The sequence below is a fragment of the Hemiscyllium ocellatum genome, chromosome 28 (genome assembly GCF_020745735.1).
Source record: "Hemiscyllium ocellatum isolate sHemOce1 chromosome 28, sHemOce1.pat.X.cur, whole genome shotgun sequence".
Taxonomy (NCBI): domain Eukaryota; kingdom Metazoa; phylum Chordata; class Chondrichthyes; order Orectolobiformes; family Hemiscylliidae; genus Hemiscyllium; species Hemiscyllium ocellatum.
The window spans coordinates 6,439,572-6,467,417 of NC_083428.1; the positions used below are offsets into that span (position 1 = coordinate 6,439,572).

At 45.0% G+C, this 27,846-nt stretch overlaps 1 protein-coding gene across 1 annotated transcript in view; it reads right to left on the bottom strand.

Annotated features, from left to right (window-relative positions):
• Nucleotides 1-1,861: 1,861 nt before the first annotated feature.
• slc5a5 (solute carrier family 5 member 5) overlaps nt 1,862-27,846 on the bottom strand; it is a 40,948-nt gene continuing 14,963 nt past the window's right edge. The window contains exons 6-15 of the mRNA XM_060846157.1: nt 26,185-26,325; nt 23,914-24,043; nt 20,855-20,943; nt 19,379-19,491; nt 13,928-13,998; nt 13,041-13,127; nt 6,500-6,705; nt 5,839-5,942; nt 5,201-5,301; nt 1,862-3,525 (exon numbers count right to left, since the gene is read on the bottom strand). Coding sequence (XP_060702140.1) covers nt 3,322-3,525; nt 5,201-5,301; nt 5,839-5,942; nt 6,500-6,705; nt 13,041-13,127; nt 13,928-13,998; nt 19,379-19,491; nt 20,855-20,943; nt 23,914-24,043; nt 26,185-26,325 — 1,246 coding nt within the window. The 3' untranslated portion in view covers nt 1,862-3,321. The remainder of the gene's footprint in view (nt 3,526-5,200; nt 5,302-5,838; nt 5,943-6,499; nt 6,706-13,040; nt 13,128-13,927; nt 13,999-19,378; nt 19,492-20,854; nt 20,944-23,913; nt 24,044-26,184; nt 26,326-27,846) is intronic.

Consider the following 27,846-nt stretch of genomic DNA (forward strand, 5'->3'; position numbering starts at 1 on the left):
CCCTTTGCTAATCTGAACCCGACGCACAGAGAAGATCACCTCGCTCTGTCATCTGTTAAATTTCAATAGGCAAAGAACTATCCATGAGGTCACTATTTAAAGTAACAATTAGCAATTTTATTCTTTAAGTTCAACATAGAATATTAAAGCAAACAGCTATTTACAACTCCTTTTCTTAAATCTATCTTTTACCACCCACTCTACAATAATGGTCTGATTGAAAAAAACCCAATTAAGATTTACAAAAAAAAACGTTTCAAAACCATTCAGCTTTGTTGATTGTCCTTTGTAGCTTTTCCTCTGTAAATTCCCTCCAGGTCAGCCTCGATGTTCTGCTGCACAAACTTTTTATAGACAGATATCTTTCAGAGAGCTCTTCAGCTAGCAGTGTATATTTTGTTGGTGTCCTGAGCAGTTCTCCTCATAACTGTTCAAAATGTCTGGTGTTTTGCCCAAAACATTGGATCATTTCATTGGTTTTGAGATTATCAAAATACTGATTTCAAAGATGATTGGAGTTTGGTATCTGGGGCATAATTTAACCTGATTGGCTGAATTTGAATTTGTGTTTGTATCATGGCAACAAAACTCCAGCTATTTGTTTCAATCAAGTGTTACATTGTTATCTTGTTCAGGACACTGTTTGCTTTCAGTCAGTCCTTGTTATCTTCCTCTCTCTCTCTGAAAGATACAGTACACACCGGCACCTTCATATCATTCTTTTCATTTTAAATGGTATGACCTTAATTTGGTAACATCTATTTGGTGTCACAACAGTGGAAGCATCCTTCTCTCTCTCAGATGAAGGTGCCTTCTGGTATCCTCTGAGTAAGACCAGCTTCGAAACATAAGTTGTTTGTCCGACCTTCTCAATAAGTCTTCCAGCTTTGGAATAGCATATGAATCATTTTTTGAAATTGCATTGATTTTGCAATAGTCCACCCACAATCATTGGGACCAGCTGGCTTTGGCACCATTGCTATGGGTCAGCTCCAGTCACTGCAACTCTCTGATTATATCATATTTGAGCATGTGTGCAATATCCTTTTAAACCTGTGCCAACTTTAGAGGGCTGTCTTTTTGTATGTTTTTAAAACTTTTTTCTTTTTTTTCACCCAGGAAAACAAGCACAAAAAACAATAAAGAAAACCAAACATCAGATGTCTTCCCAGACAACCAGAAGGAAAAAAACTCACCTCCTCAACAGAAAGCAACAATATCAGTACACACTGGCTGTATCATAGAATTCCTACAGTGTGGAAACAGGCCTTTCTGCCCAACAACTCCACACTGACCCTCCGAAGAGAAACCCACCCAAACCCACCCCCCTACCCTACTATGCTACATTTGCCCAAGTAATGCACCTAACCTACACATGCTTTAACATTATGGGCAATTTAGCATGGCCAATCCATCTAACTTGCATATCTTTGGACTGTGGGAAGAAAGCTGAAAATGTGTTGCTGGAAAAGTGCAGCAGGTCAGGCAGCATCCAAGGAGCAGGAGATCTGATGTTTCGGGCATGAGCCCTTCTTCAGGAATGGGAAGAAACCAGAGCACCCAGAGGAAACCCACACAAATGCAGAGAGAATGTGCAAACTCCACACAGTCGCCCAAGTGTGGAATCGAACCTGGGTCTCTGGCGCTGTGAGGCAGCAGTGCTAACCACTGAGCCACCGTACCAACCCTTTACAGCCAGCCAGCTCAGAGTCAGTCCTCAGCTGAGAAGATTCTAACATAACATTTTTTTCCTTTTTGTTTTTTATATATCCCCGCATGATTACCTAACAGCGGTAGTGCTTATTTTATTTCCTCCAGCACCCATATTCTGTGTGTGCAGGTGTGAGACACTGAAAAGCAATAAGTGCATAAATCTTTATTCAAATTTCCACCACTAGGAAGAAAGGAAACACCCGAGTGGCCAGTGACAAGCAGAGCCCTACTCAAAAGGCAATTCTGTGTGATCAAACAGTGAAGGGGGTGGGCAGGGATTAAATCAAAATAGAGTCAGAGGGGGAAATAAAACACTCCACACCTCGCGGTGCCTACCTCTCCCTGAAAATCATGGACATAACAGAGGGCGAAGTCTATAAGGATATGGCTCAACTGGAACAGCATTTCCTGCAACTTCATCATTCATGATCAGGTTAGTACTTCCGAGCTTATTCCCAACTATATCCCCATATGTTTGTACTAGAACTTGCAGGTTATTTTGATTTCCAGCTGAAAGATAATTCAATAACTTATCCCATTGTTTAAAAAAACTTCTTCACTGTCCAATTTAATTTGAGAAATCACCAATTCAGTATCATCTGAAATTGGTTCTTCACCCTATGTAGTAACTGTAAAATTTAACATGTCATCCAAATATGTAGTCTCTGAACTCTGACTTACCAAGGTTTCCTTGATTAATTTTAGTGATTCTCTCACCTCATGTCCAAAACCTAATTCAAATAGACTTGAATTGTAGATTCATTAGGTGCATCCCTAATTTCAGAAGTACAATTGGAATTCCTTTATCCCAGTCCTCATGAACATAAGCCTTCAACATGGTCTCTAAAATTTGATGCCACCATTCCAATGCTTCCTGCGATTTTGGATGGCATGCAGTGGACTTGAATTGTTTTGTTCCTAAACTATTAATAATTCGCTTGAACAATTTTGATGTAAATTCTGACCTTTGATCCAATTATACTTCTGTGGGGTAGTCCATGTCTTGTAAAAAAATTGGAGTAACTCCTTTATAATCATTTTAACTGTGATATTGTATAATGGAATGACCTCTGGAAATCTCATAGACACATCCATTATCATTAACAAAGACAGATTCCCACTTTTTGGTTTAGCTAGGGGTCCTATGAAATCAATTAAGTTTCTTGTAAAAGGTTCCTCAGATGCAAGAATGGCTATTAAGGGTGCTGGCTTTACTGCTGCCTGAGGGTTTCCAAATATCTCTCATGTATGACAGATCAGACAAAATTCAACCACATCTTTATGCAGTCCAGACCAATCAAAGTGTTTTGTATTTTGGATTGACCTTTCCTTAGTCCCAAATGACCTCTGACTGGTAATTCATGTGCCACCTGCAGCAACTTCCTTCTATAACCCATTGGCAATACAAGTTGATGAACTTCTGCCCATTTCTCACCTGCCTGGAGAGTTAGAGGTAGTTTTGTTTGGTGATCCAATCACAAGCCGGAACAGAATGGAGACCAGATTTACAAAGTGGAAGGATGTGTTATAAGTCTACAATCAGCAGGCACTGTGAAGTTCACTGATAGCCATGAGTTGCGTTGATCCCCAGTTTGGAGGAACACAGTCTCAGACATAGCTTTCTCTCAGAGGAGGTAAATAACTTTCAACCACGATTGAGGAGCTGTTTTGATCCAGCCTGACGTTCCATTGAGTGGGATCCACGTCCTGGACTGGTGATTGCTCGAGGTCTGATTTTTCTCGGGCTGGAACAGTTGATGCCATTGAGTTTGTCTCTTTCAGAGCAGCCTTGCTGCTTTCCAAATCAGGAAGCTGTGGATAAGGAAACAAGAGGAGTCACAGAGTCAAATAGCACGGAAACAGACTCTTCAGCCCAACACGTCCATGCTGACCAGGTTCCCTAAACTGAACTAGCCCCATTTGCCTGTGATTGACCCATATCTGACGTCATGATATCACTTCCACAATTAAGGAATGGCTGATGTAAGATAAGGAGGCAAAGCCAGAATGCCTTGCATTTTTAAGACACCTTTCATGATCTCTGCACATCCCTGGCCAGCCCACCAATTACTGAAGGCTAGTCACTGCTGGAACACAAGGACAGGCAACAACCTGTGTACAACCAGATCCCACTAACAGCACAGTGGCTAATACTGCTGCCTCTCAGTTCCAGGGACCTGGGTTCGATTCAGTCTGGAGACCTGACCACGACAGGTACTTTACAACCTGAAGGCATCCAATGATCCAGAAATGCAAGTTGTCTTTTTTGTTCAGTGAAGAAGACTACTACAGGACGGGTAGTGAGGTGGTAGCCATAACCGTGTTACTTTTGCACAGCTGTCCTCACCCCCTGCCCCTGCACATCCATACTCAGCAAGCCCTGACACCGTCTACAGCCCTGTCCCCAATACTCTCTGCTCTACGTTGCCTGTATACCTCCTAATGCCCCCAGCCACCACACTCCCATTTCCACACTCGTCACCCCTACAATGCTTTGAGCCCAGAACCCCTCACCCCACACCCTCCACCCACGCATTGATGGTCCTACACTCTCCTTATAACTCCCCCTGTGTCCTACCCTTATACTCTGTACCCCCACCTCCTCCACCCCTGCCCCCACACTCTGTTACAGCTGAGCTCCCACTCCCCACACCAATCCTGCACACCCATCCCCATCCTGCTGTAAGCCCCACCTCCACACACCCTTCCCTCACAACTGCCCCCTCCTCAAAACCACCCTCTATACATACCCACTACCCTAATGCCCTTCCACTCCTGTTGTAGGAAACACGGCAGTCATTTTGTGCACAACAAAATCCCACAAATGTTTTGCGCACAATGTATATCCCACAGCCAATGACCAGTCGCTATCTCAGAATCCCTACAAATCAGATAGAGGCCATTCAGCCCATTGAGTCTGCACTGATCCTCCAAAGAGCATCCCACCCTATCCCCTGTACCCAGATCCCTTCCCTACATCTATCGCCAATAGACACCACAACCGTCCATCCTCACCCCCACAGCTCCCACTGCTACAGCTGGCTCCTGAACCTTCACCCCAACCTCCCACACCCCACGGTTCTCAGGCTGACATACCGTCCCCCTCCCCCACCACAGGCCCACTGCCTCACGATTGCCCCACCTCCACTCCTTCTCCCTCCCCTCTATATGTCAACCGCACATGTCCACTTCTTTATTCCTCAAGCCTCACTGTTGATAAACTGCTCCACGTCTCCAACCTTTCTCTGCTGAGGGTTGAATGGAGTATGGGTTAGATGGGCTGTGGGGGAGACGGGGTGAGTGAAACACATCAACAGCAACAATAAATACTTAACTCAATGATGTTTCCAAAGGCACATTGAGAGCTTTTATAAAATGATGCTAAGTGATATAAGGGGATATTAGATGAGATGCCCAAGGGAACAGGACAGACGCACAGGGCCAATATTGCACTGTATCACATCGACGTGGTATTTGTTAAATTTACCTCCTTCTTGTTCAAGTGTTCTGTCTCTTCAGAAACTGGTTTCTTTTTTGAAAGATCCCACCAGAGTAAACCATTGGCAATATCTTCTCTCTTAGTTGGCCCTAAGAAAAGAGAGAAGGAAAGACAATCTAGTGGCCACACCGTCTCGGTGAAAGGAAGTTGATGGCTTGTGGCGTTAACAATGCCGAGACCCAAGTAATGTTCTGAAGCCTGCCACAGAAGATGGCAAAATTTGAACTGAATAAAAATCTGGAATTAAGTATCTCATGGTGACCCTGAAACCATTGTCGGGAAATTCCCCATAGAGCTCACTCGTGTCCTTCAGGGAAGGAAACGACTGCCTTCACTTGGCCTGGCCTACATGTGACTCCAGACCCAAGGCAATGTAATAGACTCTGGGCAATTAGGGATGGGCAGTAAATGTGGCCTGGCCAGCCATGCCCACATCCCATGAATGAATAAACAAAAAAATCTCCATAAACACAATCTCCATTAGTTCCTTGTCCTTGAGAAGGTGAACTCCCATTGAAGACTACCCCACTCACTTCTGAACAGTCCTTTTTCCAATTTTGTTTTAATGTCTCTGCCACACACCTTTCTGGCCAGGATTCAGCCTGATGTTCAGGACATTTCTTTACCTGATAAATAGCTGACTCCAATACCAACGATCACCGTTATTAATGTTCCCAGGAGACCATAGTAAAGGTAAGATAAGGCATAGAACTGATCCACGATGTTGGACCTGCAAACACAATTGGAGATGTCAATAACTTGACAGTGAACTGTGGTCTCCTACCTCCTGCCTGAGCAGGGACATTTCCACTGGTTAGGGATTCGCGAACTAGGGACATCGTCTGAGAATTAAGGCCAGACCATTCAGGTGAGGTGTTAGGAAGCACTTCTGCACACAAAGGGTGGAAGAGGCTTGGGACTCTCTTCCACAAATGCCAGTAGGTGCTGAATCAGCTGCTAATTTTGTATCTGAGCTGGAAAAGTTTTGTTAAGCAAAAGTATGGGTCAAATGCAGGCATATGGAGTAAGGCCACCATCTGGTTGAATGGTGAAGAAGGCTCGAGGGGCTGAATGGCCTCCTTCTGTTCCTATATCTCTGTCACTGCTTCCAATTCTGGACCTGAATGAAAATGAAGGCCCATTTCTGAATTAGGTCTGAGGTAGTGAGAGAACCAGGAAGGAGAGTAAGATCCGAAGCTGTCAGTGCATGGCTGGGAACACATCCCGAAGATGTGGGCGTTATGGAGAGACTCTTTGACTTTGTGATAGAACAGGGTTCGCTCTCACCTCTTCTTCAGTCCAGACAGCGGCATTTCGTTGTCAACAAACCAAGCACTGCCATTGACTGTAGCGTTGGCACTGTACACAAGATGACAGCTGCCTGTGTTGAATGGCAGGACCCCCATTATCTCAGGGGAGGGTGGGTACAGAATGCCCCCAATGGACACCCAGAGACAAATGGCAAATCCAGCTGCTAAGCCTGAAAATACACCCTGAAAGTAAAGAAAACACAGTGGAATAAATAAATAAATAAGCCAAATGAACTTATTGCACCAACCACTGAAAAAAAGGTGGTGACCAGCAATTTATATTAGGAGAGCTTAAGGGCTGACAGATTAATTTGAATGAATGCTACAATGTAACACATCGCATAGAAACAGGCCATTCAGTCCATCTAGTCCATATTCCCACAGTATGTCATCTCAAACAATCTTCTAATCTGATCTCCCTTAGAAACAGGTGGACCAAGTCACTGGCTATTAAAGGAAGTGTCAGACTGTACCCTGCACTAAGTTATTTGCCCATCTTGGCTACTGTTTTGCAGCTTTGACATGAGCCAGAGTGCCCTGTACCTCCCTGTGGTTTGTTCGTCTACCCACTTTGGAGAAGCCAGAATATCATCATCATGAAGGCCGATCTTTCATTTACATGGAGCCTTTAATGTAAAATTAAACTGTACAGTGCAAAAACGGGCCACAAAGCTCAACCACCTGGTATCTCCTTCAATCTCATTCACCCATCATGTCTTTAACGTCATTGTCCACTTAACACATACTAACATCGATTTGAGCAAAACATGAACTGAAGCTACTGCTGCCACTGCGTTGACAGGATTTAACCTCAGATTAAAACCTAAAGAAAGAGTTCACTGAACAGACAAACAAAAAACAAAACCAGGCCATTTGGCCCTTCGAGCCTGTTCCCCCACGTAATATAACTGTGGCTGATTTGATTTTAATCTTAACTCTACATTCCTGCGAATTCCTGACAGTATTTCATCCCCTCCGTAATCAGGGATCTATTCACTTCCGTCTTAAAAATGTTTGAAGATCGTAAACTTTAGGAACAGAAGTAGGCCATTCAGCCCATCGAGTCTGTTCTGATATTCAGTGAGGTGATCCTCAACTCCACATGCTGGCTTTTCCCCATAACACTTGATTCCCCTTACTGTCTGACTCAGCCTTGAATATGGCTGAAAATGTGTTGCTGGAAAAGCGCAGCAGGTCAGGCAGCATCCAAAGAGCAGAAGAATCGACGTTTCGGGCATGAGCCCTTCTTCAGGAGAAGAAGGGCTCATGGCCGAAACGTCGATTCTCCTGCTCTTTGGATGTTGCCTGACCTGCTGCGCTTTTCCAGCAACACATTTTCAACTCTGATCTCCAGCATCTGCAGTCCTCACTTTCTCCTCAGCCTTGAATATACTTAGTGATTGGTGAACTGGATTGGTTGTTACAATGATCAATGAGAATCACTGTTAGATAACGGGCCCAAAACTGTTCACACTATTCCAGCCATGGTCTGACTAGGTGCCTTGTATAGTTTCAGCAAAACCTCCCTATTTTTACACCAAATTCTCTTTGAAATAAAGGCCAATACTCTATTTGCCTTCCCTATCATCCACTCACGTTGTGTGATTCATGGACAAGAGCTCCTCAGTTCTGTAGCCTATTGCAGTCTTTCTCCATTTAAATAAAGTCCAATTCTGCTATTTTTCCTGTCAAGTTGCATGGCCTCACATTTCCCCAAATTATATTCCATTGACCAAATTTTCACCCACTCACTAAACCTGTTTGTATCCGTCTTAAAATCCTTGTATTATCCTCGCCACTTGTGTTCCCACTTATATTTACGTCAAATTATGTGAACGTTTGGGATCCACTGCCTTTTGAGGAAGAGAATACCAAAGACTGACAACTCTGAAAGAAATTATGTTTTCTCATCAATGTCTCACATGGGAGATCCCTTTTTTCTGAACTATGCACCTTAATTCTAGATTCTCCCACAAGAAGAAACATCCTTTCCATTTCAACCCATTTAAATCCTCTCAGGATCTTATCTGTTTCAATTAAGTCACTTCTAAAGTCGAGAGAATACTGCCCGAGCCTGACTAAACTTTCCACAACAGGCAATCTATTCATTAACACATTAAACTATGACCTACAGAGAAGATGGTAAAAGAGGGGGAGGTGTGGCATTGTTGATCAGGGACAATATTACAGTTATAGAAAGGATGTTTGGGGACTTGTTAACTGAGGTAGTATGGGCTGAGGTTAGAAACAGGAAAGGAGAAGTCACCATGCTGGGAGTTTTCTATAGTCTCCAAATAGTCCCAGAGATGTAGAGGAAAGGATAGCAAAGATGATTCTCAACAGGAGTGAGAGAGGCAGGATAGTTGTCATGGGAGACTTCAACTATCCAAATATTGACTGGGATCATTACAGTACGAGTACTATAGATGGGTCAGTTTTTATCCAGTGTGTGCAGGAGGGCTTCCTGACACAGTATGTAGACAGGCCAACAAGGGGCGAAGCCACTTTAGATTTAGTACTGGGTAACAAGCCTGGCCAGGTGTTAGATTTGGAAGTAGGTGAGCACTTTGGAGACAGCGATCACAATTCTGTCAGGTTTACTTTAGTGATGGAAAGGGATAGGTGTACTCCACCGAGCAAGAGTTACAGCTGGGGAAAGGGAAATTACGATGCAATTAGGAAAGATTTAGGAAGCGTAGAATGGGGAAGGAAACTGCAGAGGATGAGCACATTAAAAATGTGGAGCTTAGTCAAGGAAAAGCTCCTGTGTGTCCTAGATAAGTATGTACCTGTCAGGCAGGGAGGAAGATATAGAACGTGTGAGCCGTGGTTTACTAAGGGAGTGGAATCCCTGGTCAAGAAGAAGAAGGCTTATGTTTGGACAAAATGTGAAAACCAAGTTAGGGCGCTTGAGGGTTACAAGGAAGTCAGAAAAGACCTAAAAAGAGAGCTCAGAAGAGTCAGGAGGGGACATGAGAAGTTGTTGGCGGATAGGATCAGGGTTAACTCTAAGGCTTTCCATAGGTATGTCAGGAATAAAAGAATGATGAGAGTTAAATTAGGGCCAATCAAGGATAATAGTGGGAAGTTGTGTGTGGAGTCAGAGGAGATAGGGGAAGCGCTGAATAAATATCTTTTGACAGTTTTCACTATCGAAAATGAAAATGTTGGCGAGGAAGATACAGAGATACTTGCATCTAGACTAGAAGAGATTGATGTTCACAAGGAAGAGGTATTAGAAATACTGCAGAGTGTGAAAATAGATAAGTCCCCTGGGCCGGATGGGATCTATCCTAGGATCCTCTGGGAAGCAAGGGAAGAGATTGCCGAGCCTTTGGCATTGATCTTCAAATCATCATTGTCTACAGGAATAGTGCCTGAGGACTGGAGGATAGCAAATGTGGTTCCCTTGTTCAAAAAGGGGAGTAGAGACAACCCTGGTAATTACAGACCAGTGAGTCTCACTTCAGTTGTTGGGAAAGTGTTGGAATAGGTTATAAGAGGTAGGATTTATAACCATCTAGAAAAAAATAATCTGATCAGGGACAGTCAGCATGGTTTTGTGAAGGGTAGGTCGTGCCTAACGAATCTTATTGACTTTTTTGACAAAGTGACCAAACAGGTAGATGAGAGTAAACTGGTTGTGGTGTATATGGATTTCAGCAAGGTGTTCGATAAGGTTCCCCACAGTAGGCTATGATACAAAATGCGGAGGAATGGGATTGTGGGAGACATAGCAGTTTGGATCAGTAACTGGCTTGCTGAAAGAAAACAGAGGGTTGTAGTTGATGGAACATGTTCATCTTGGTGTCCAGTTACTAGCGGCGTACTGCAAGGGTCGGTGTTGGGTCCACTGCTGTTTGTCATTTTTATAATGACCTGGATGAGGGCTAAGAAGTGTGGGTTAATAAATTTGCAGATGACACTAAGGTCGGTGGAGTTGTGGATAGTGATGAAGGATGTAGTAGGTTGTAGAGAGACATAGATAGGATGCAGAGCTGGGCTGAGAAGTGGCAAATGGAGTTTAATGTGGACAAGTGTGAGGTGATACACTTTGGGCGGAGTAATCGGAATGCAAAGTACTGGGCTAATGGTAAGATTCTTGGGAGTGCAGATGAGCAGAGAGATCTCGGTGTCCATGTACACAGATCCCTGAAAGTTGCCACCCAGATTGACAGGGTTGTTAAGAAGACACACAGTGTTTTGGCCTTTATTAATAGAGGTATTGAGTTCTGGAACCAGGAGCTGCAGCTGTACAAAGCTGTGGTACGGCCACACTTGGAGTATGGTGTACAGTTCTGGTCACCGCATTATAAGAAGGATGTGGAAGCTTTGGAAAGGGTGCAGAGGAGATTTCCTAGGATGTTGCCTGGTATGGAAGGAATGTCTTACGAGGAAAGGCTGAGGGCCTTGAGGCTGTTCTCGTTAGAGAGAAGAAGGTTGAGAGGTGACTTAATAGAGACATACAAGATAATCAGAGGGTTAGATTGGGTGGACAGGGAGAGCCTTTTTCCAAGTCTGGGGACGGCAAACATGAGGGGACACAACTTTAAAGTGAGTGGAGATAGGTATAAGACGGATGTCAGAGGTAGTTTCTTTATTCAGACAGTAGTAAGGGTATGGAATGCTTTGCCTGCAATGGGAGTAGATTCGCCAAGTTTAAGTGCATTTAAGTCGTCATTGGACAAGCATATGGACGTACATGGAATAGTGTAGGTGGGATGGGCTTCAGATTAGTATGACAGGGTGGCCCAACATCGAGGGCCTGTACTGCGCTGGAATGTTCTATGTACTTTCAAAAGAATTCCTCCACACGAGCTTGATATGGCTGTTGTATAAGGGTTCTGAAAGAGTTAATGATGAAGTTGTGTTAAGCTCCACCCAACTTGATGATGTCACATGGTCATTACTTGCTGAACAGGGCGGCACGGTGGCTCAGTGGTTAGTATTGCTGCCTCGCAGCACCAGGGTCCCAGGTTCGATTCTAGCCTCAGGCAACTATCTGTGTGGAGTTTGCACATTCTCCCCGTGTTTGCGTGGGTTTCCACCGGGTGGTCCAGTTTCCCCCCTCAATCCAAAGATGTGCAGGTTAGGTGAATTGGCCATGCTAAATTGTCCATAATATTAGGTGCATTAGTCAGAGTGAAATGGGTCTGGGTGGGTTACTCTTTGGAGGGTCGGTGTGGACTTGTTGGGCTGAAAGGCCTGCTTCTACACTGTAGGGAATCTAATCTAACCTAAAACAGATTTGTTGTGTCTGATATCCTGATGGAGGCAGATACACCACTTCTGGTAACTGATGATCTTGAGGAATAATGTCAACCTGGTTAATGCAACTTGTACCAAATTGCTGTCATACAAAAAAAACTGCACCTGGTTATTTCAAACAAGTGCCTCTTCTTGTTAAGATTCACCCTCTCATTCCTGACCACCAAAATTAGATAGGAGCTGAGAGTCAACACAGAAAAGAGCATTGGCTGCACCAGATAATGGATGTAACATTTGTAGAAAACTGGATTGGTAACAGCACTCTACCTCAACAATCCAGCTGCACAATATGGTATGGTGAGTAGTGGCAGGGGTTCGAACTCAGGGTAGATGCCAATCCAATAAGAGGGTGATCTAGTTGATGTATTTGAGATAATTAAGGAAGATAGAGGGGAACACTTCCTTCTATTGCCATGGATCACCCTAATGTTCTGCACCTTATGAAACAAACCTTGACCCTGAGCCACAAACAGAGATACTAGGCCAGGTGAACATGATATCCCTCAAAGAGGCAGGTTTTAAGAAGCACTCTGTGAGTGAAGTGACTGGAATTGGGAGGCTGAGAAGCATAGACATGGCATTCCAGAGTTAAAGATTGAGATAGTTGAAAGCCAATGGCGCACCAATGAAAATTGTGTATGTTCAAAAGGCCGGATTTAAGGAGATGCGGAGATCTCAGAGTGTTGTCAGGCTGCAGGAGATCACAAGCATAGGAGGGGTAAGGCCACAGCGAGATTCAGCAATAAGGATGAGAATTGTAAGATTGCAGGTTGAAATGTAGGTCAGTGTACACTTGGGTGATGGGTGAAAACAATGTGGCATGGAGTAGGTTAGTGACAACAGAGTTCTGAATAAGCTCAGGTTTCTGATTAGATTAGATGAGATTACTTACAGTGTGGAAACAGGTCCTTCGGCCCAACAAGTCCACACCGACCCGCCGAAGCGCAACCCAACCATACCCCTACATTTACCCCTTACCTAACACTACGGGCAATTTAGCATGGCCAATTCACTGTGGGAGGAAATCGGAGTTCCTGGAGGAAACCCACACAGACACGGGGAGAACGTGCAAACTCCACACAGTCAGTCGCCTGGTAATGTGCAAGGTCAGCAGGAAGGAACAAAATGGGGCAGAATCCCATCTAGACTTGCTTCAAGTTCCCTGACCGTGAGTGACTCAAGGGCCACACGTTGATTCTACTGGATGCATGAGCATGTAGGAAAGGCAAATACCCTCAGCCTGGACTTACCACAGTGTTAGCAGGAGGTACAAATATGCCAAGGATGAAGGCTCCCAACAAAGGATTACTGATGACACTCATCACTGTGAAGGAACCCTAGAGCAACATTGAAATAGTTTACATTAAACTACATCCAGAGACCAGGTAGATCATTCTGAATTACTCTCCCTTCCTCCCACCCCAGCCCCAGTGGGACCATCTGTTCTTTCCAGTCTGGCGGTTAGATACACCATTGTTCTGCCATTCTCACATTCCAATCATGTAAGCTGCACTATCAAAACCCTTTCACCCCCCAGCAATCCAGCCCCCACCCCCTACAATGATAGCATAAATGCTGCCCCCTCCATATTTCCCCTCAGCTCTGATGAAGAGCCATCTAGATTGGAAACGTTAGCTCTCTCTCTCTCTCTATACGGATGCTGCCCGACCCGTTGTGATCTCCAGCGTTTGCTGTTTTCAGTACAGATTCCAGCATCTGCAGGAATTTGCTCTGACAGATCATTTTGAATTTGAACGCTGATATTTTGGTATGAAATTGGATTCGTGGCAAAGATTTCGCTTGATGTTTGTTTCCATGGGGTCAAAAGAACGGAGATAAAAGTGTGACCGAACCGATAACCCCCGCTACGTCAGTCTGCCCACTCATAAACTGAGGGATTACCCAGAAATGCTGGTGATCTTGTAAATGTTTCAAGAATGATTTCAATACACAGCCATTACACTGCCTCTTGATTCACCAGTCCCCTGAGCAGGACAGACTGCAGCAAACGAGGTTACACTGACTGTAGAACCATTCAGTCTTGACAATGTGCGCTCCCTATTTCATCCAAATCCCCGAAACTGTCCCATCTTGGATAACAGCAGCAAAGCCATGACCCACCCAGATGTTAACATACCTGCAAGACCCCTCCTCCAAGCAGGGAGGATAATGCGGCAAAAATAATGCAGGCAGAGCCATACAACAGGGCTGTATAAAACAAAGAACAACAATTACAACACAAATAACAACAACTTGTGCGTAAGCATCCCTGCAGTGTTGAAGCAGGCCATTCTGCCCATTGAGTCTATACCAACCCTCTGAAGACCATCCCACCCTGACCCAGTCCTGCATTTCTCATGGCTAACCCATCTAGCCTGCGCACCCCTGGACACTTTAGCATGGCCAATCCACCTAACCTGCACATCTTTGGACTGTGGGAGGAAACCCACACAGACACAGGAAGAATGTGCAAACTCCACACAGACAATCACCCGAGGGTGGAATCGAACCCAGGTCCCTGACGCTGTGAGGCAGCAGTGCTAACCATTGAGCCACCACACTGTCCTACTTGATGTAGTGCCCTTCATGTTCTAACAACATCCTTTACAGGAGCAATGCCAGACCAAACCTTGAGCTTCAGCCACCTCAGGATCAAGAAACGCTTGGTCAAAATATGAGTTTTAAACAGGAGCAGGAAAGAGAAGAGAGACAGAGAGATTGTGCTGTGCATTGGTCGTGGACAGAGCGTGGACTCATCTCAGTCAAGCAGCTGCTTTGTCCCAGATGTTGTACGTGTTGAGAATTGTTGGAGCTGCACCCATCCAGGTAATTCTGAGGGTATTCCATCATTGCTGGCTCATGTCTTGTGGACAGCTTTATAAGGACAGTATGAGTTATTTGCGTTACAATCCTGTGTCTCTGACTGGCTGAGTAACACAGTATCCAATTAATTGGTCTACTTAAGGTTTGCAGAAATGGTAACCTCCATAATGTTGATGGTGGGTGATTTGATGATGGGAAGGGGAGATGTTCACTCTCCATTGTTGCAGGTAGCCTTTGCCTGTGTGGTGTCAGTACCTCTCGTCAGTTATAGAATCATAGAGACATAGAGATGTACAGCGTGAAAACAGACCCTTCGGTCCAACTCGTCCATGCTGACCAGATATCCTAATTAACCTAGTTCCATTTAGCAGCATTTGGCCCCTATCCCTCTAAACCCTTCCTATTCATATACCCATCCAGATGCCTTTTAAATGTTGTAACTGTATTAGACTCCACCACTTCCTCTGGCAGCTCATTCCATACACATATCATGTCTGCGTGAAAGCGTTGCCCCTTACATCCCTTTTAAATCTTTCCCCTCTCACCCTAAATGTATTCTCCTCCAGTTCTGGATTCCCCCACCCCTGAGAAAGACCTTGTCTATTTATCCTATCCATGCCCCTCATTATTTTATAAACCTCTATAAGGTCACCCCTCAGCCTCTGACGCTCCAAGGAAAATAGCCCCAGCCTGTTCAACATCTTTCTATAGCTCAAACCCTCCAACCCTCATGACATCCTTGTAAATTTGTTCCACATCCTTTCAACTTTAACAACATCTTTCCAATAACAGGGAGACCAGAAATGAATGGTGTATTCCACAAGTGGCTTAACCAAGGTCAGGACTCTCATCTTTTCTCAAACTCCTTCATGACGTACTCACCTCATCTCCAAAACTGAGTTCACGCTTGCACCAAAATTTGGTGAAGTTTCTAACTGACTAGTCTTAAAGTGTGTTGATGGCTGGATTAGCAGTGAATACAGGTCACTTGATAACATGGACGATTCCCGCTCTGCGGATGGCTGGGAACATGTTCCTTGTTCGGATTGGAGTTGTCCTAACTTTTGTAGACAGGATATATCAAGAAAATTTTCCAATTTGTTGGGGATCGAATCCATTGGTCACTGATGTCTATGATCTGCAGTCTCAGAAGGAGGCCAGGTAACACTCCTGGGCTGCTAATGATTGAACCTTGACCTTTGCACTCACATGCTGGGCACTGCCGTTGTAGAGAAGGTCATTTGAAATTGAAGCCAACTCCGTGCTGGCATCCCATCATTCATCATAGACTTTACTGAACAAACATCATATTAAGACAGAGATGAATGAGCTGAGGGAAGATGTCCAATGAGATAAGACTCTCCCTGACCTTCAGGATAAACATTGAAAAAAACTCAAGGATGTCAACATGACATTGTATTATTCACCGTGGCCAGCCACATTCCTCAGATAACATTTCTTGGATCCAAAGAAGCTCTTGATCATCTGTTTCACTTGTGCTGATGGCCTGTATTCCTGGCATTAACCAATTATGTCTCCAGCTCTCACTGGGCAGGATTAACAGCACAACTGGCCCAAATGAGTGTTTACACTCACCACAAACCTGCCTGCCAATGATATTCTTCTTTCCCCAAACCACTCATTGCGGTTACAAATTCTGTATTCTCGAAATTCTCTGGGTGAAGCCATTTCAAATGACTTGTGACTGTGTTATATTTTTGGCATGTGGTGCTGATCTCCCATAAATGTCGACATTTTGTCTATTTCTACTCAATCAAACCCCTTCCTAATTTAATGGTCTCTATTAGGTCACCCATTGGCCTTCTCTTTTCTAGAGAAAAGGAGACAAGCCTCTCTTCCGGACACACATTTCTGTCTCATCTTTCTCAATATTTTTACATCCTCTCCAGTGTCTCGACTTCCTCACAGCTCTAAAGTCATAGAGCCGTACAGCACAGAAACAGACCCTTCAGTCCAACTAGTCCATGCCGACAAAAATCCCCAACTAAACCTGTCCCACCTTTTCTTTTGGGGGTAGCAAGATGGCTCAGTGGTTAGCACTGCTGCCTCACAGCGCCAGGGACACAGGTTCGATTCCAGCCTTGGGCGACTGTCTGTGTGGAGTTTGCACATTCTCCCCGTGTCTGCATGGGTTTTCTCCAGGTGCTCCGGTTTCCTCCCACAGTCCAAAGGTGTGCAGGTCAGGTGAATTGGCCATGCTAAGTTGCCCATAGACAGGGGTAAACATAAGGTAGGGGAATGGGTCTGGGTGGGTTACTCTTCGGAGGGTCGATGTGGACTTGTTGGGCTGAAGGGCCTGTTTCCACACTTTAGGGAATCTAATCTAATCTCACCTGCCTATGTTTGGCCCATACCCCTCCAAACCTTTCCTATTCATATACTTATCCAAATGTCTTTTAAAGGGTGTAACTGTACTTACATCTACCACTTCCTCTGGCAGTTCATGCTACATGTGAAATACTCTTTATGTAAAAAAGTTACCCTCAAGCTCTTTTTAAATCTTTCTCCTCTCATCTTAAAAACATACCCTCTACTTTGGCACTCCACCACCCTAGGGAAAAGACCCTAGCTATTCACCTTGTCTATATCACTCATGATTTATAAACCTCCCTAAGATCACCCCTCAACTACTTATTCTCCAATGAAAAAACTCCCAGCCTCTTCTTATAACTCAAACCTTCTATTCCTGGCAACATCCTGGTAAATCTCTTCTGAACCCTCTCCAGTTTAATAATATCCTTCCTATAACTGGACGACCGAAGCTGAACTCAGTACACCAGAAGAGGCCTCACCAAAATCCTGTACAACCTCATCTGGGAATGTAGCACTCGGTTGGAACAGAGCCTCAGGGCTTTGTTTTATTTTGTGGCCTTGCATTCCACTGGGTATGAAGCTGAAACTCGATTTACCAGGGAACGGTGTGTTGTGAGTATTTATGAATACTTTTGGACCCTCTTGAAAGTAGGAAAGCAGTTGTACTGCAACATAAGACATGTTACCACCCCATTGAGTATTGTCCCCATTAAATATTCCCAGGACAGGGACAGCATGGGGTTAGATACAGAGTAAAGCTCCCTCTACACTGACCCCATCAAACACTCCCAGGACAGGGAGACAGAACGGGGTTAGATACAGAGTGAAACTCCCTCTTCACTGTCCCCATCAAATATTCCCAGGGCAGGGACAACATGGGGTTAGATACAGAGTGAAATTCCCTCTACACTGTCCCCATCAAACACTCCCAGGGCAGGGACAGCACGTGGTTGATACAGTGTAAAGCTTCCTCTAAACTGACCCCATCAAACACTCCCAGGACAGGGACAGCATGGGGTTAGATACAGAGTAAATCTCCCTCTACACTGTCCCCATTGAACACTCTCAGGACAAGGACTGTAGTGGGTTAGATACAGAGTAACGCTCCCTAAACACTGTCCCCAATCAAACACTCCCAGGACAGGGACAGCACGGGGTTAGATACAGAGTAAAACTCTCTCTACACTGTCCCCCCCCCATCAAACACTCCCAGGGCAGGGACAGCACAGGGTTACAAACAGAGTGAAGCTCTCTCTACACTGTCCCCATTGAACACTCTCAGGGCAAGGACAGCTCGTGGTTAGATACAGAGTACAGCTACTTCTACACTTTTATTATGAAAGTAAAGCTTCCTTTACTCTTTTAAAATGAATAGATATAGAGTACAGCTTTTTCTACTCATTTAAACTGAAAGTAAAGCTCTCTCCATCAAAACTCCTAGGGCAGGGACAGCATGGGGTTAGATACATTGCCCTCCCTAAATACTCTAGACCGGGTACAGTATGGAATTTAAGGCAGAGTAAAACCCATGTACCCTGTTCCCTCATTTAACCCGTTGACCAATGCCCAGTTTGGGTTCTGCCAGGGCCATTGAGTTCCTGCCTCATTACAGCCTTGGTTCAAACATGGACAAAGAGCTGGATTCCAGAGGGGAAGGAAAGGTGGCAAGTTTTACATCAAGACAGCTGTTTGATTACAGGAGCAAGGAACCCGAGTACAACTGAAGTCAAGGGGCATCGGGGGTGAAAGCTCTCCATTGGTACTTGATATATTGGAAAATGGTTATAGTTGTTGGAAGTCAGCCATCTCAGCTCCAGGACATCTCTGCAGGAGCTCCTCAGGGTAGTGAGGCCAAGCCCAACACTGATGCCCAGTAGCAGCTGCAGCCCGCACCATCTTTGAGCAAACCTTCCAATCCTGCCACTCCTACCATCTAGAAGGAAAAGGGCAGCAGTTCCATGGGAACAGTGCAAGCTGTAAGTTCTCCTCAGCACCATGAGTGATCCTGATATGGAACAAATCAGCTTCCTTCATTGTGGCTGGGTCAAAGTTCTGGAACTCCCTGCTAACCTGCCCTGTGGGTCTACCTGTAACAATGCCCCACCTCTGAAGGGCAATTACAGATGGCCAATAAGGTCTGGCTCAGCCTATGGCACCCATCTCCCATTTGAAAAAATTAATCGAGAGAGTGAAGTGATACAGAGAGAATGCAGGCAAGTGGAGTTGAGGCAGCAGATTAAAGCATATTAAATAGCGAAGTGCAGTCAAGAGTTAACTTGGCCTGTTCCTTCTCTGGTTTCTTGTGTTCTTCAGAAACAGACTGTGTGACACAGTAAAGGAAGATGGAGAATTAGTCTTTGCTAATAATGGTTGGTGCAATCTCGGCTCCTGCGGCTTGGATACGTCATTAATGTGCGGATTAGGTACTTACACAGTCCTTTCGATATTAGAATCAGCTTTTTTTCAGTCAATGTTTTCAGCCTGGGTTTGATGATGTCCTCCACAGTGCATGCAGCCATAGCATTGATACTGGTCGAAACTGTGCTGTAAGATAAATAGCTTTATAAGGTCTGGTCTTAAATCACATTGACATGAAATAACTGATAACACTCTGACCCTTGCATCAGAAACTATGTGCTTAGAACCACACAAGAGCGTAGAACACACTGATATTCCATTGTGGGAATATTGGAAAGCCAGTCCTTCAGCTGAGATGTTAAACTGAGATCCTGACTGCTTGTCAGATGGACACTAAACCTCAGATTCACAAGTAGAAGTTCAAGAAGACATCCTGGTCAACATGCATTCCTCAATCTACAATGACAAAACCATCCTTCATCTCAGGTTAAACCACCACTAGCCCACCCTCTCTAATGAGAGGGTGCTCTATGCTCCTCTGGGACCTTGGGGACTTTACCTTTTATTGTCTAACACAACAGCTTCTGAGCTTCAGTTGAAACGTTATATCACAAGAAGAACAAAGCCTGACAGTTTTAACACAGCTTTCCCAATCTCTGAACATTCAATAATACTGAACATTTTGTGAATAACTGCTTGGTAACTCAAATCCTGAGTTAGTGAAAGATAGATACTCTTTTAGATAAATACAGCAGCCAATATCTACACAACAAGATCCCATAGAAAACAATGCAAAGGCCAATCCGTAGATCTGACATTAATAAGGTAGTTTGAGGAAGAAAATGTTGTTCTGGACGCAGAGAGTCCTCCCAGTTTTCCTGTTGAAAGACTGTCACAGAATCTTTAACGTACACCTGAATGGCCAGGGAACCACAGATATTATTGACCTCCTGTCACATCGTGCTCCCTTGGCACAACATTGAATGTGAACCTCCTTGATTTTAATTTTATTCGTTCTGAGGATGTGGTTATCGTCGGCTAGGCGAGAATTTATTGCCCATCGGTAAATGCCCATGAGGTGGCAGTAGTGAGCTGCCTACTAGAACTGCAATGATGTTCAGGATGGAGTGCCAGAACATTGACTCGATGACACTGAAGGAGGAGAAACAAACTTCCAGCTCAGGAAGGTCAGTGGCTTCACTTACGAGCTCAAATCCTGGGGTGGGATTTGAGTGCGGTGATATCTTTCTAACTCATTGCTGGGAGAGTTGCTAATTCCCTCACAGATTTTATTCACATGGACAAATACAGCAAAATCACGGGGACAATAATCCTGAGCTAATCTTGAAAAGGCGAGAATGAATATCCAGGAATTGTCTGGATTGTCGTCAGATCACTAACGCCACAAAAAAACTGCAGAGGTAAGGATGGAGGTCCACCATCACCCTCTCAGAGCTCTGGCCAAAAGGTACCCACTCTGCCAACTTCACCCATAATGAAGTTCAGGAGAGCCAACTCTTGCGATGCTGAACATAAATCCTTGCAGTACCTCAATGTCCCACTGAATGCAGCAGAAAGGAACAATCCGGGAACTCCAGGATAGTTCTGAAAGATATCCAGCACCATGAAAGGCATCATCTGTGAGTAGAAAGAGCAGCTCAGATAAACCAATCAAGGACACCCAGGTCCCACTGCACATTCTCTTTCTCTTTATTTTAAAATATACTTTATTCATAAGAAATATTTTTATATCCATACATAGCCACTAGAGGAGTTCTTTAAACGTAGAAACAAGCAAACATCAGAGTTTGCTCACTGAGCTGGAAGGTTCATTTCCAGATGTTTCGTCATCATACTAGGTAACATTTTCAGTGGGCCTCAGGCGAAGCACTGTACATGATTCCTATTTTCTATTTATATGTTTGGGTTTCTTTGGGTTGGTGTTGTTATTTCCTGTTCTTTTTCCCGGGGGTGGTAGATGGGGTCTAACTCGATGTGTTTGTTGATAGAGTTCCAGTTGGAATGTCATGCTTCTAGAAATTCTCACGTGTGTCTCTGTTTGGCTTGTCCTAAGATGGATGTGTTGTCCCAGTCAAAGTGGTGTCCTTTCTCACCCGTATGTAAGGATACTAGTGAGAGAGGGTCATGTCATTTTGTGGCTAGTTGGTGTTCATGTATCCTGGTGGCTAGTTTTCTGCCTGTTTGTCCAATGTAGTGTTTGTTGCAGTTCTTGCACAGTATTTTGTAAATGACATTAGTTTTGCTTGGTGTCTGTATAGGGTCTTTCAAGTTCATTAGCTGCAGACCAAATATTGAACTACAGAAGCAATCATCCCAACAACCACTAACGAAGCTGCATCAGAACATTATTTTAACGAGCCAACACACACTGCAGCACAGAGGAACTACGTAGAGTAGCCACCAGGATACATGAACACCAACTAGCCACAAAATAAAATCAGAGACAAGCACGAGAATTTCTAGAGGCATGGCATCCGAACCGGAACTCTGTCAACAAACACATCGAGGTAGACTCCATCTACCATCCCCTGGGAAAAGGAACAGTAAATGACATCACCATAGGAAATGACATCACCACAGGAAATTACAACACCAACACAAAGAAGCCCAAAAATATATATAGAAAGCAGGAATCATGTACAGTGCTTCGCATGAGGCCTACTGAAGATGTTAACTAGGCAGGTGACAAAACATCTGGAAATGAACCTTCCAGTTCAGCGAGCAAACCTACAACCAGAACCTCAGCCTGAGCTACAAACCATCTCAAAACTCACTATCACAGTTTGACAATTCCGATGGTTTTAAACTGCTTTTCTTACTTGTTCGGGATTATGTTTACATATATTTGAGACACGGGGGAGGGCCCAATAACTATACAGACCCCCAAATACCTTCAACTGCAAGATCTCAAACAGTGGCCATTCCCCAATATGCCCTGGCAGCAGCTGCCCAAAGCCGTAGTGTGTCCCACAGCATGTACTCCTGCAGACCTCTCTCAACTTACAGCCACACAGGTAATATCCTACCTCCCTGCTTTTGTTCCCAAACTGGATGCACTCACATAATAGAGCAACTGCCTGTGCATTTACCCACACCCTCAGTATAATGTACCTTCCCATGCACTTACCCACTCCCTCAGTATACTGTACCTTCCCATGCACTTACCCACTCCCTCAGTATACTGCACCTTCCCATGCACTTACCCACTCCCTCAGTATACTGCACCTTCCCATGCATTAACCCACTCCCTCAGTATACTGCACCTGCCCGTGTATTTACCCACTCCCTCAGTATACTGCACCTGTCCGTGTATTTACTTCTCCATCAGCCTGATGCAAACACACTGAAACTTCTCTTCAACCTCCTCACAGTTCACCCTCCCACCAGCTGCAAATTTGAAGGTATTACATTTATTCCTGCCATCTAAATCATCAACATATATTGTGGATTAGCTCTGGTCACTCCCTACCCTTCAGATAAAGCCCGATTTATTCCTCCTGTTTTTCCTTAACTGCCAACCAGTTTCCAACCATCTCAATGCACTATGTTCTTGAATTTTACACAAGAATCTCTTTTGTGATACTTTGTCTAAAACCTTTTGTACCACATCCACTGGCTCTTCCTGATTAATTCTATGAGCTACTTCCTTGAAGAATTCCAGTAGATTTCTCAACCATGACAGCCCTTTTGTAAATCCATGGTGAGTCTTTCCCAAATGCTCAGCTCTAAAGGTTTTGTCATGGACTATTGGGTGGGGACAAAAAAAAACAGCAGATGCTGGAATTCAAAATAGACAGGCAGGAGGCTGGAAGTACACAGCAAGCCAGGCAGCATCAGGAGGTGGAGACGTCGATGTTTCAGGTATAACCCTACACCCAAAACGTCAGCTTCTCCACCTCCCGATGCTGCCTGGCTGGCTGTGTTCTTCCGGCCTCCTGCTTGGTGTGTGTGTGTGTGTGTGTAATACATACGCATGTACTGTATAGAATGCGTACCTGTATGTCTATGTAAGGTATAGACTGTAATAAAGTTCCTTTGCTTTTTGAGTGGCTCACCCTACCTCCTCCATTGGCTTGTATTTCTGGGGTGGAGCAGCACAATATCCATTCAACCCATCATGCTACTGCCAGCCCTCATAAGAAGAAATCGATGAAATGGGACCCTTCCATCATCTCCCCAACTCACACCTTGACCCATGACCAGGGTGGGTTGAGGGAGAGCCTAAAAAATTTGTGTATGCTGCAAATCGGAAACAAAAACAGAAATTGTTGGAAAAGCTCAGCAGGTCTGGCAGCATCTGTGGAGAGAAATCGGAGTTAACCTCTCAGGTCCAGTGATCCTCCCTCAGAACTGTTCAGAGAAAGAGTCACTGGACCGGAAACACTAACTCTGATTTCTTTCCACAGATGATGCCAGACCTGCTGAGCTTTTCCAACAATTTTTGTTCTTGTTTCTGGGGTGAAGGAGGTCTGTGCTGAATGTGGACAGGCTGATGGATAAATACAAGGCCCTCGCTGATGTAAATACGACAGCAATCCTCTTCCCTGCGTAGCCTCCTTCAGCCTTGTCACTGTTGGTTGGACTCACCTGGTCAGGTGCAGTAACGTGTCCAGCTTTAACAGGGTCACATGTCCTGTACAAGGCGAACAGAATGATCCCACAGGCTACTGCACTCGTCACTATCATCCACAGCCCGACTTGGTTCACAAAGATAGCACTGAAACAAACACAAAGCAGGGTCAGCAGTTTCACTGTGTTTCCCATTTCAGGTGCTCTCCACTTCCCTCTCAAGCACGAGGTGACAAATGGAAACCGAATGCCGCACTGTGCGGGAGAGACCGAGTGTTTACCCACTCTCTGCACGCCTTTTCACCCTGAAGCTGTGGAAATGGTTGAAGGAGCAGCGAGCTCTCTCTGAGAGAGAACTGGAGAGAGGCAACCGAGTCGGCCAAGTGCTCCCCGTGTCTTGGAATGGTTCATGGAGCAGAAATGGAGAGTCGTCTTTTGAGTTTCTTAGAAGGATGCCTCCATAATGAGAAAGTGTCCATTACTGACAGTCCCAGCTGGAGTCTGCTCGCTGGAGGTCAGAGGGGTGTTGCCTGACCAGCTGTGCTTTTCCAGCACCACTCTAATCTTGGCCTGGTCTGCTGCTATATCTTAGAGTATGAAGCTGACAGAATAGTAAAGAAACCTAACTTGTGATGCAAAGCTTCTTTGAACACAACTTGTGGAGATGGTGAGGCTGCATGCCTCATGAAAACTTCAATTCGTTTTTTGATAGATTTTTGTTGGGTAAGGGTGTGGGCAACTATCTGATCGACATGAACAGGTACAGTCAAGGAACGGACCAATCATGATCCAATTAAAGAGTGGTGGAAGAGGGGCAGAATGGCCTGGTGCCATCAGCATGTGGACCTGTCTGGCTGTCATCTCCAACTGACCCAGGACGGAACAGCAGCTACATCCCCTTTACTCTGATCCGGCAACAATCCTTCACCCACTGATTGGTACCTGTCAGTGAGGAACTCCCACCGGGACCTTCCCAACGGACTGTGGTGGACTTCCAGGAAAGTCAATCAGAGGAACGGGAAGGAAAATTGCATGTAGAAGGCATCATCTACACAGGGAGGAAGTGAGGACTGCGGATGCTGGAGATCAGAGTCGAAAAGTGGGACGCTAGAAAAGCGCGGCAGGTCAGGTATGATGGGCCAAAGGGCCTTTATCTGTGCTGTACAAGCTCTAGTTTCATTCCTAATGAAGAGCTTATGTTCTACCTGAAATGTCGATTCTCCTGCTCCTTGGATGCTGCCTGACCTGCTGTACTTTTCCAGCACCATAATTTTCGACCCATCATCTACACAAGCCAGAACAAACCTGTCTACAGTGCCGTGGGAACCTCTCCAAATCCTCAATGTCAGGAGAGTTCACAAAAGAAGCAAGGACTTGCATTTACGTAGTGCCTTTCATGATCTCAGAATGACCTGACAGCAGAATGTGACATTGCAGGGCAGGTTCCTTATCACTCTCTCCCAGACTGAGTTGTTCCCCTATTCTTGTGGGGCATATAATTTATTTGTGAGGTCATTAATGTAGTTGCCCAGTGCAGAAGAATGATCGAAATGACTGACCAGCCCCCATGCTCTGCATCACCTGATCATGATAGACCAGCACCGCACTGCAGCTAAATCCCAACATCCAGACTCTCACCACAATGTCAGATATTGACTTCTCATTGCACGGATTGTTCTGAACTTGAGTCAGTTCTCTGAGAGACATCTTTCAACCCACAGGATATTTTTGTGGATGTTTTGAACAGCAGGATTTTAAACACCAATTAGGAACCAAAGATACTTAGCCTCTTCTCTTCAGAACAAGACCTGCTGAAGATGAATGAGTTTGGCACCAGTTTCCCAGGCAATCCCTCACGAACTATCTAATTACTGTGAGCAGAATCGTGTTGGCCTTCCCTTTGATATCATTTTGCACTTTCCTCAGGGCAGCACAGTGGCTCAGTGGTTAGCACTGCTGCCTCGCAGCACCAGGGTCCCAGGCTCGATTCCTGCCTTGGGCTACTGTCTGTGTGGCGTTTGCACATTCTCCCTGTGTCTGCGTGGGTTTCCTCCGGGTGCTCCAGTTTCCTCCCACACTCCAAAGATGTGCAGACCAGGTGAATTGGCCATGCTAAATTGCCCACAGTGTTAGGTGCATTACTCAAGAGGGAAATGGGTCTGGATGGGTTACTCTTCGGAGGGTCAGTGTGGATTGGTTGGGCTGAAGGGCCTGTTTCCACACTGTAGTGAATCTAATCCCCTCTCACACTGTTTACAGATCCCCTCAGCTCATTTCACCCAAACTTACAGTCGGGCCTGAGACTCTGTCTTGCAGGCGATGTAACGCTGGACTTGAGCTTGATTGACTCCATACATGGATAACCACAGTACAGTTCCACCAATAACAAAAGTCCAGAATGTGTAGCGTCTCCTGGGATCTGGGTCAAAACTAAACAGAGAACATTCATCAGTAGACAGTAAGAAGGTCAATCTACAAAGGATGTTATTAAACTAGAAAACATGCAGAAAAGGATTACTTGGATGCTACCCAGACTGGAAAGTTTGAGTTATAAGGAGAGGCTGGGACGTTTTTTTTCGTAGGAGGCCGAGGGGTGACCTTATAGAGGTTTATAAAATCATGAGAGGCACAGATAAAGTAGCTAGCCAACAGTGTTTTCCCACGGTAGGGGAGCCTGAAACTAGAGGGCATAGGTTTACAGTGAGAGGGGAGAGATACAAAAAGGTCCAGGGGGCAATTTTTCGCACAGAAAGTGGTGAGTGTCTGGAACGGATTGCCAGAGGTAGTGGTGAAGGCAAACACAATTTTGTCATTGAAGAAACATTCAGACAGGGACACAGATGGGATATGTATGGAGGGATATGGGCCAAACACAGGCAAATGGAGCCAGAGAAATTGTGAAAACTAGGAAGTACGGACATGTTGGCCCGTATGGCCTGTTTCCAGACTGTGAACCTCTATGACTCTATGACCAGGGCTCTACACCAACAACATCTACCTGGACAATTGCACTGGGTGTTACCTTCCTTCAGTTTTTTGAGCAAAGGGCAGATTTTATCAGGACAGGGCCTCTCTCGGGTCGAATATAATCATTCTCACAATGTGGCCAACTCTGAGTAGGCCAGGATTTATTGCCCATCCCTAATTGCCCTGAGGAAGGGTGTGGTGAGTTAAACTCTGATCCAAATAAAATGAGGAATGGGCCTTGTCAGTGATGCTGATAGTCAAGGAATAAATAAAGAATACTAATGCGTTACAAGTCACACAGACGAAAGCACCTGAATTTCAATTCCTCATCTGTCCTGGGCTAATAGCATCAATTAGCACAGGGCATTGGAGGAAAATAATATTGGCCAGGGCTTCAACTCTTCAGACTCTGAGGAGTGGTATAGTCGGAGATATTAATAACCCATAGACCCAGCTGAAATCTCTGGGAACGTACGTTCAAATCCAACCAAGGCAGCTTCCTGAAATTCAATTCAATTGAACACTAGAGTGACACAATAATTCAATGGTTAACACTGCTGCCTTACAACATCAGGGACCCAGATTCAATTCCACCCTTGGGCCACTGTCTGTGTGGAGTTTGTATGTTCTCCTTGTGCCTGTGTGAGTTTCCTCCAGGTGTTTTGGTTTCCTCCCATAGTCCACAGATGTGAGGGTAAGGTGGATTGGCTATGCTAAATTGCCCACAGCATCCAGGAAATTTCAGGCTCGGTAGATGAGCCATGGGAAATGTAGAGGGGGGGTGGGGGGGGGGGGGGTGGAGGTGTGGGTCTGGGTAGGATGCTCTTTGGATGGTTAGTGTGGACTTAAAGTGCCAGGTAGCCTGGTTCCACACTGAAGGGATTCTAGTCTCAGTGATGGTGACCATGAAATTATCATCAATTGTCACAAAAACTCATCTGGTTCATTCATGTCCTTGAGGGAAGAAAATCTGCCATCCTTACT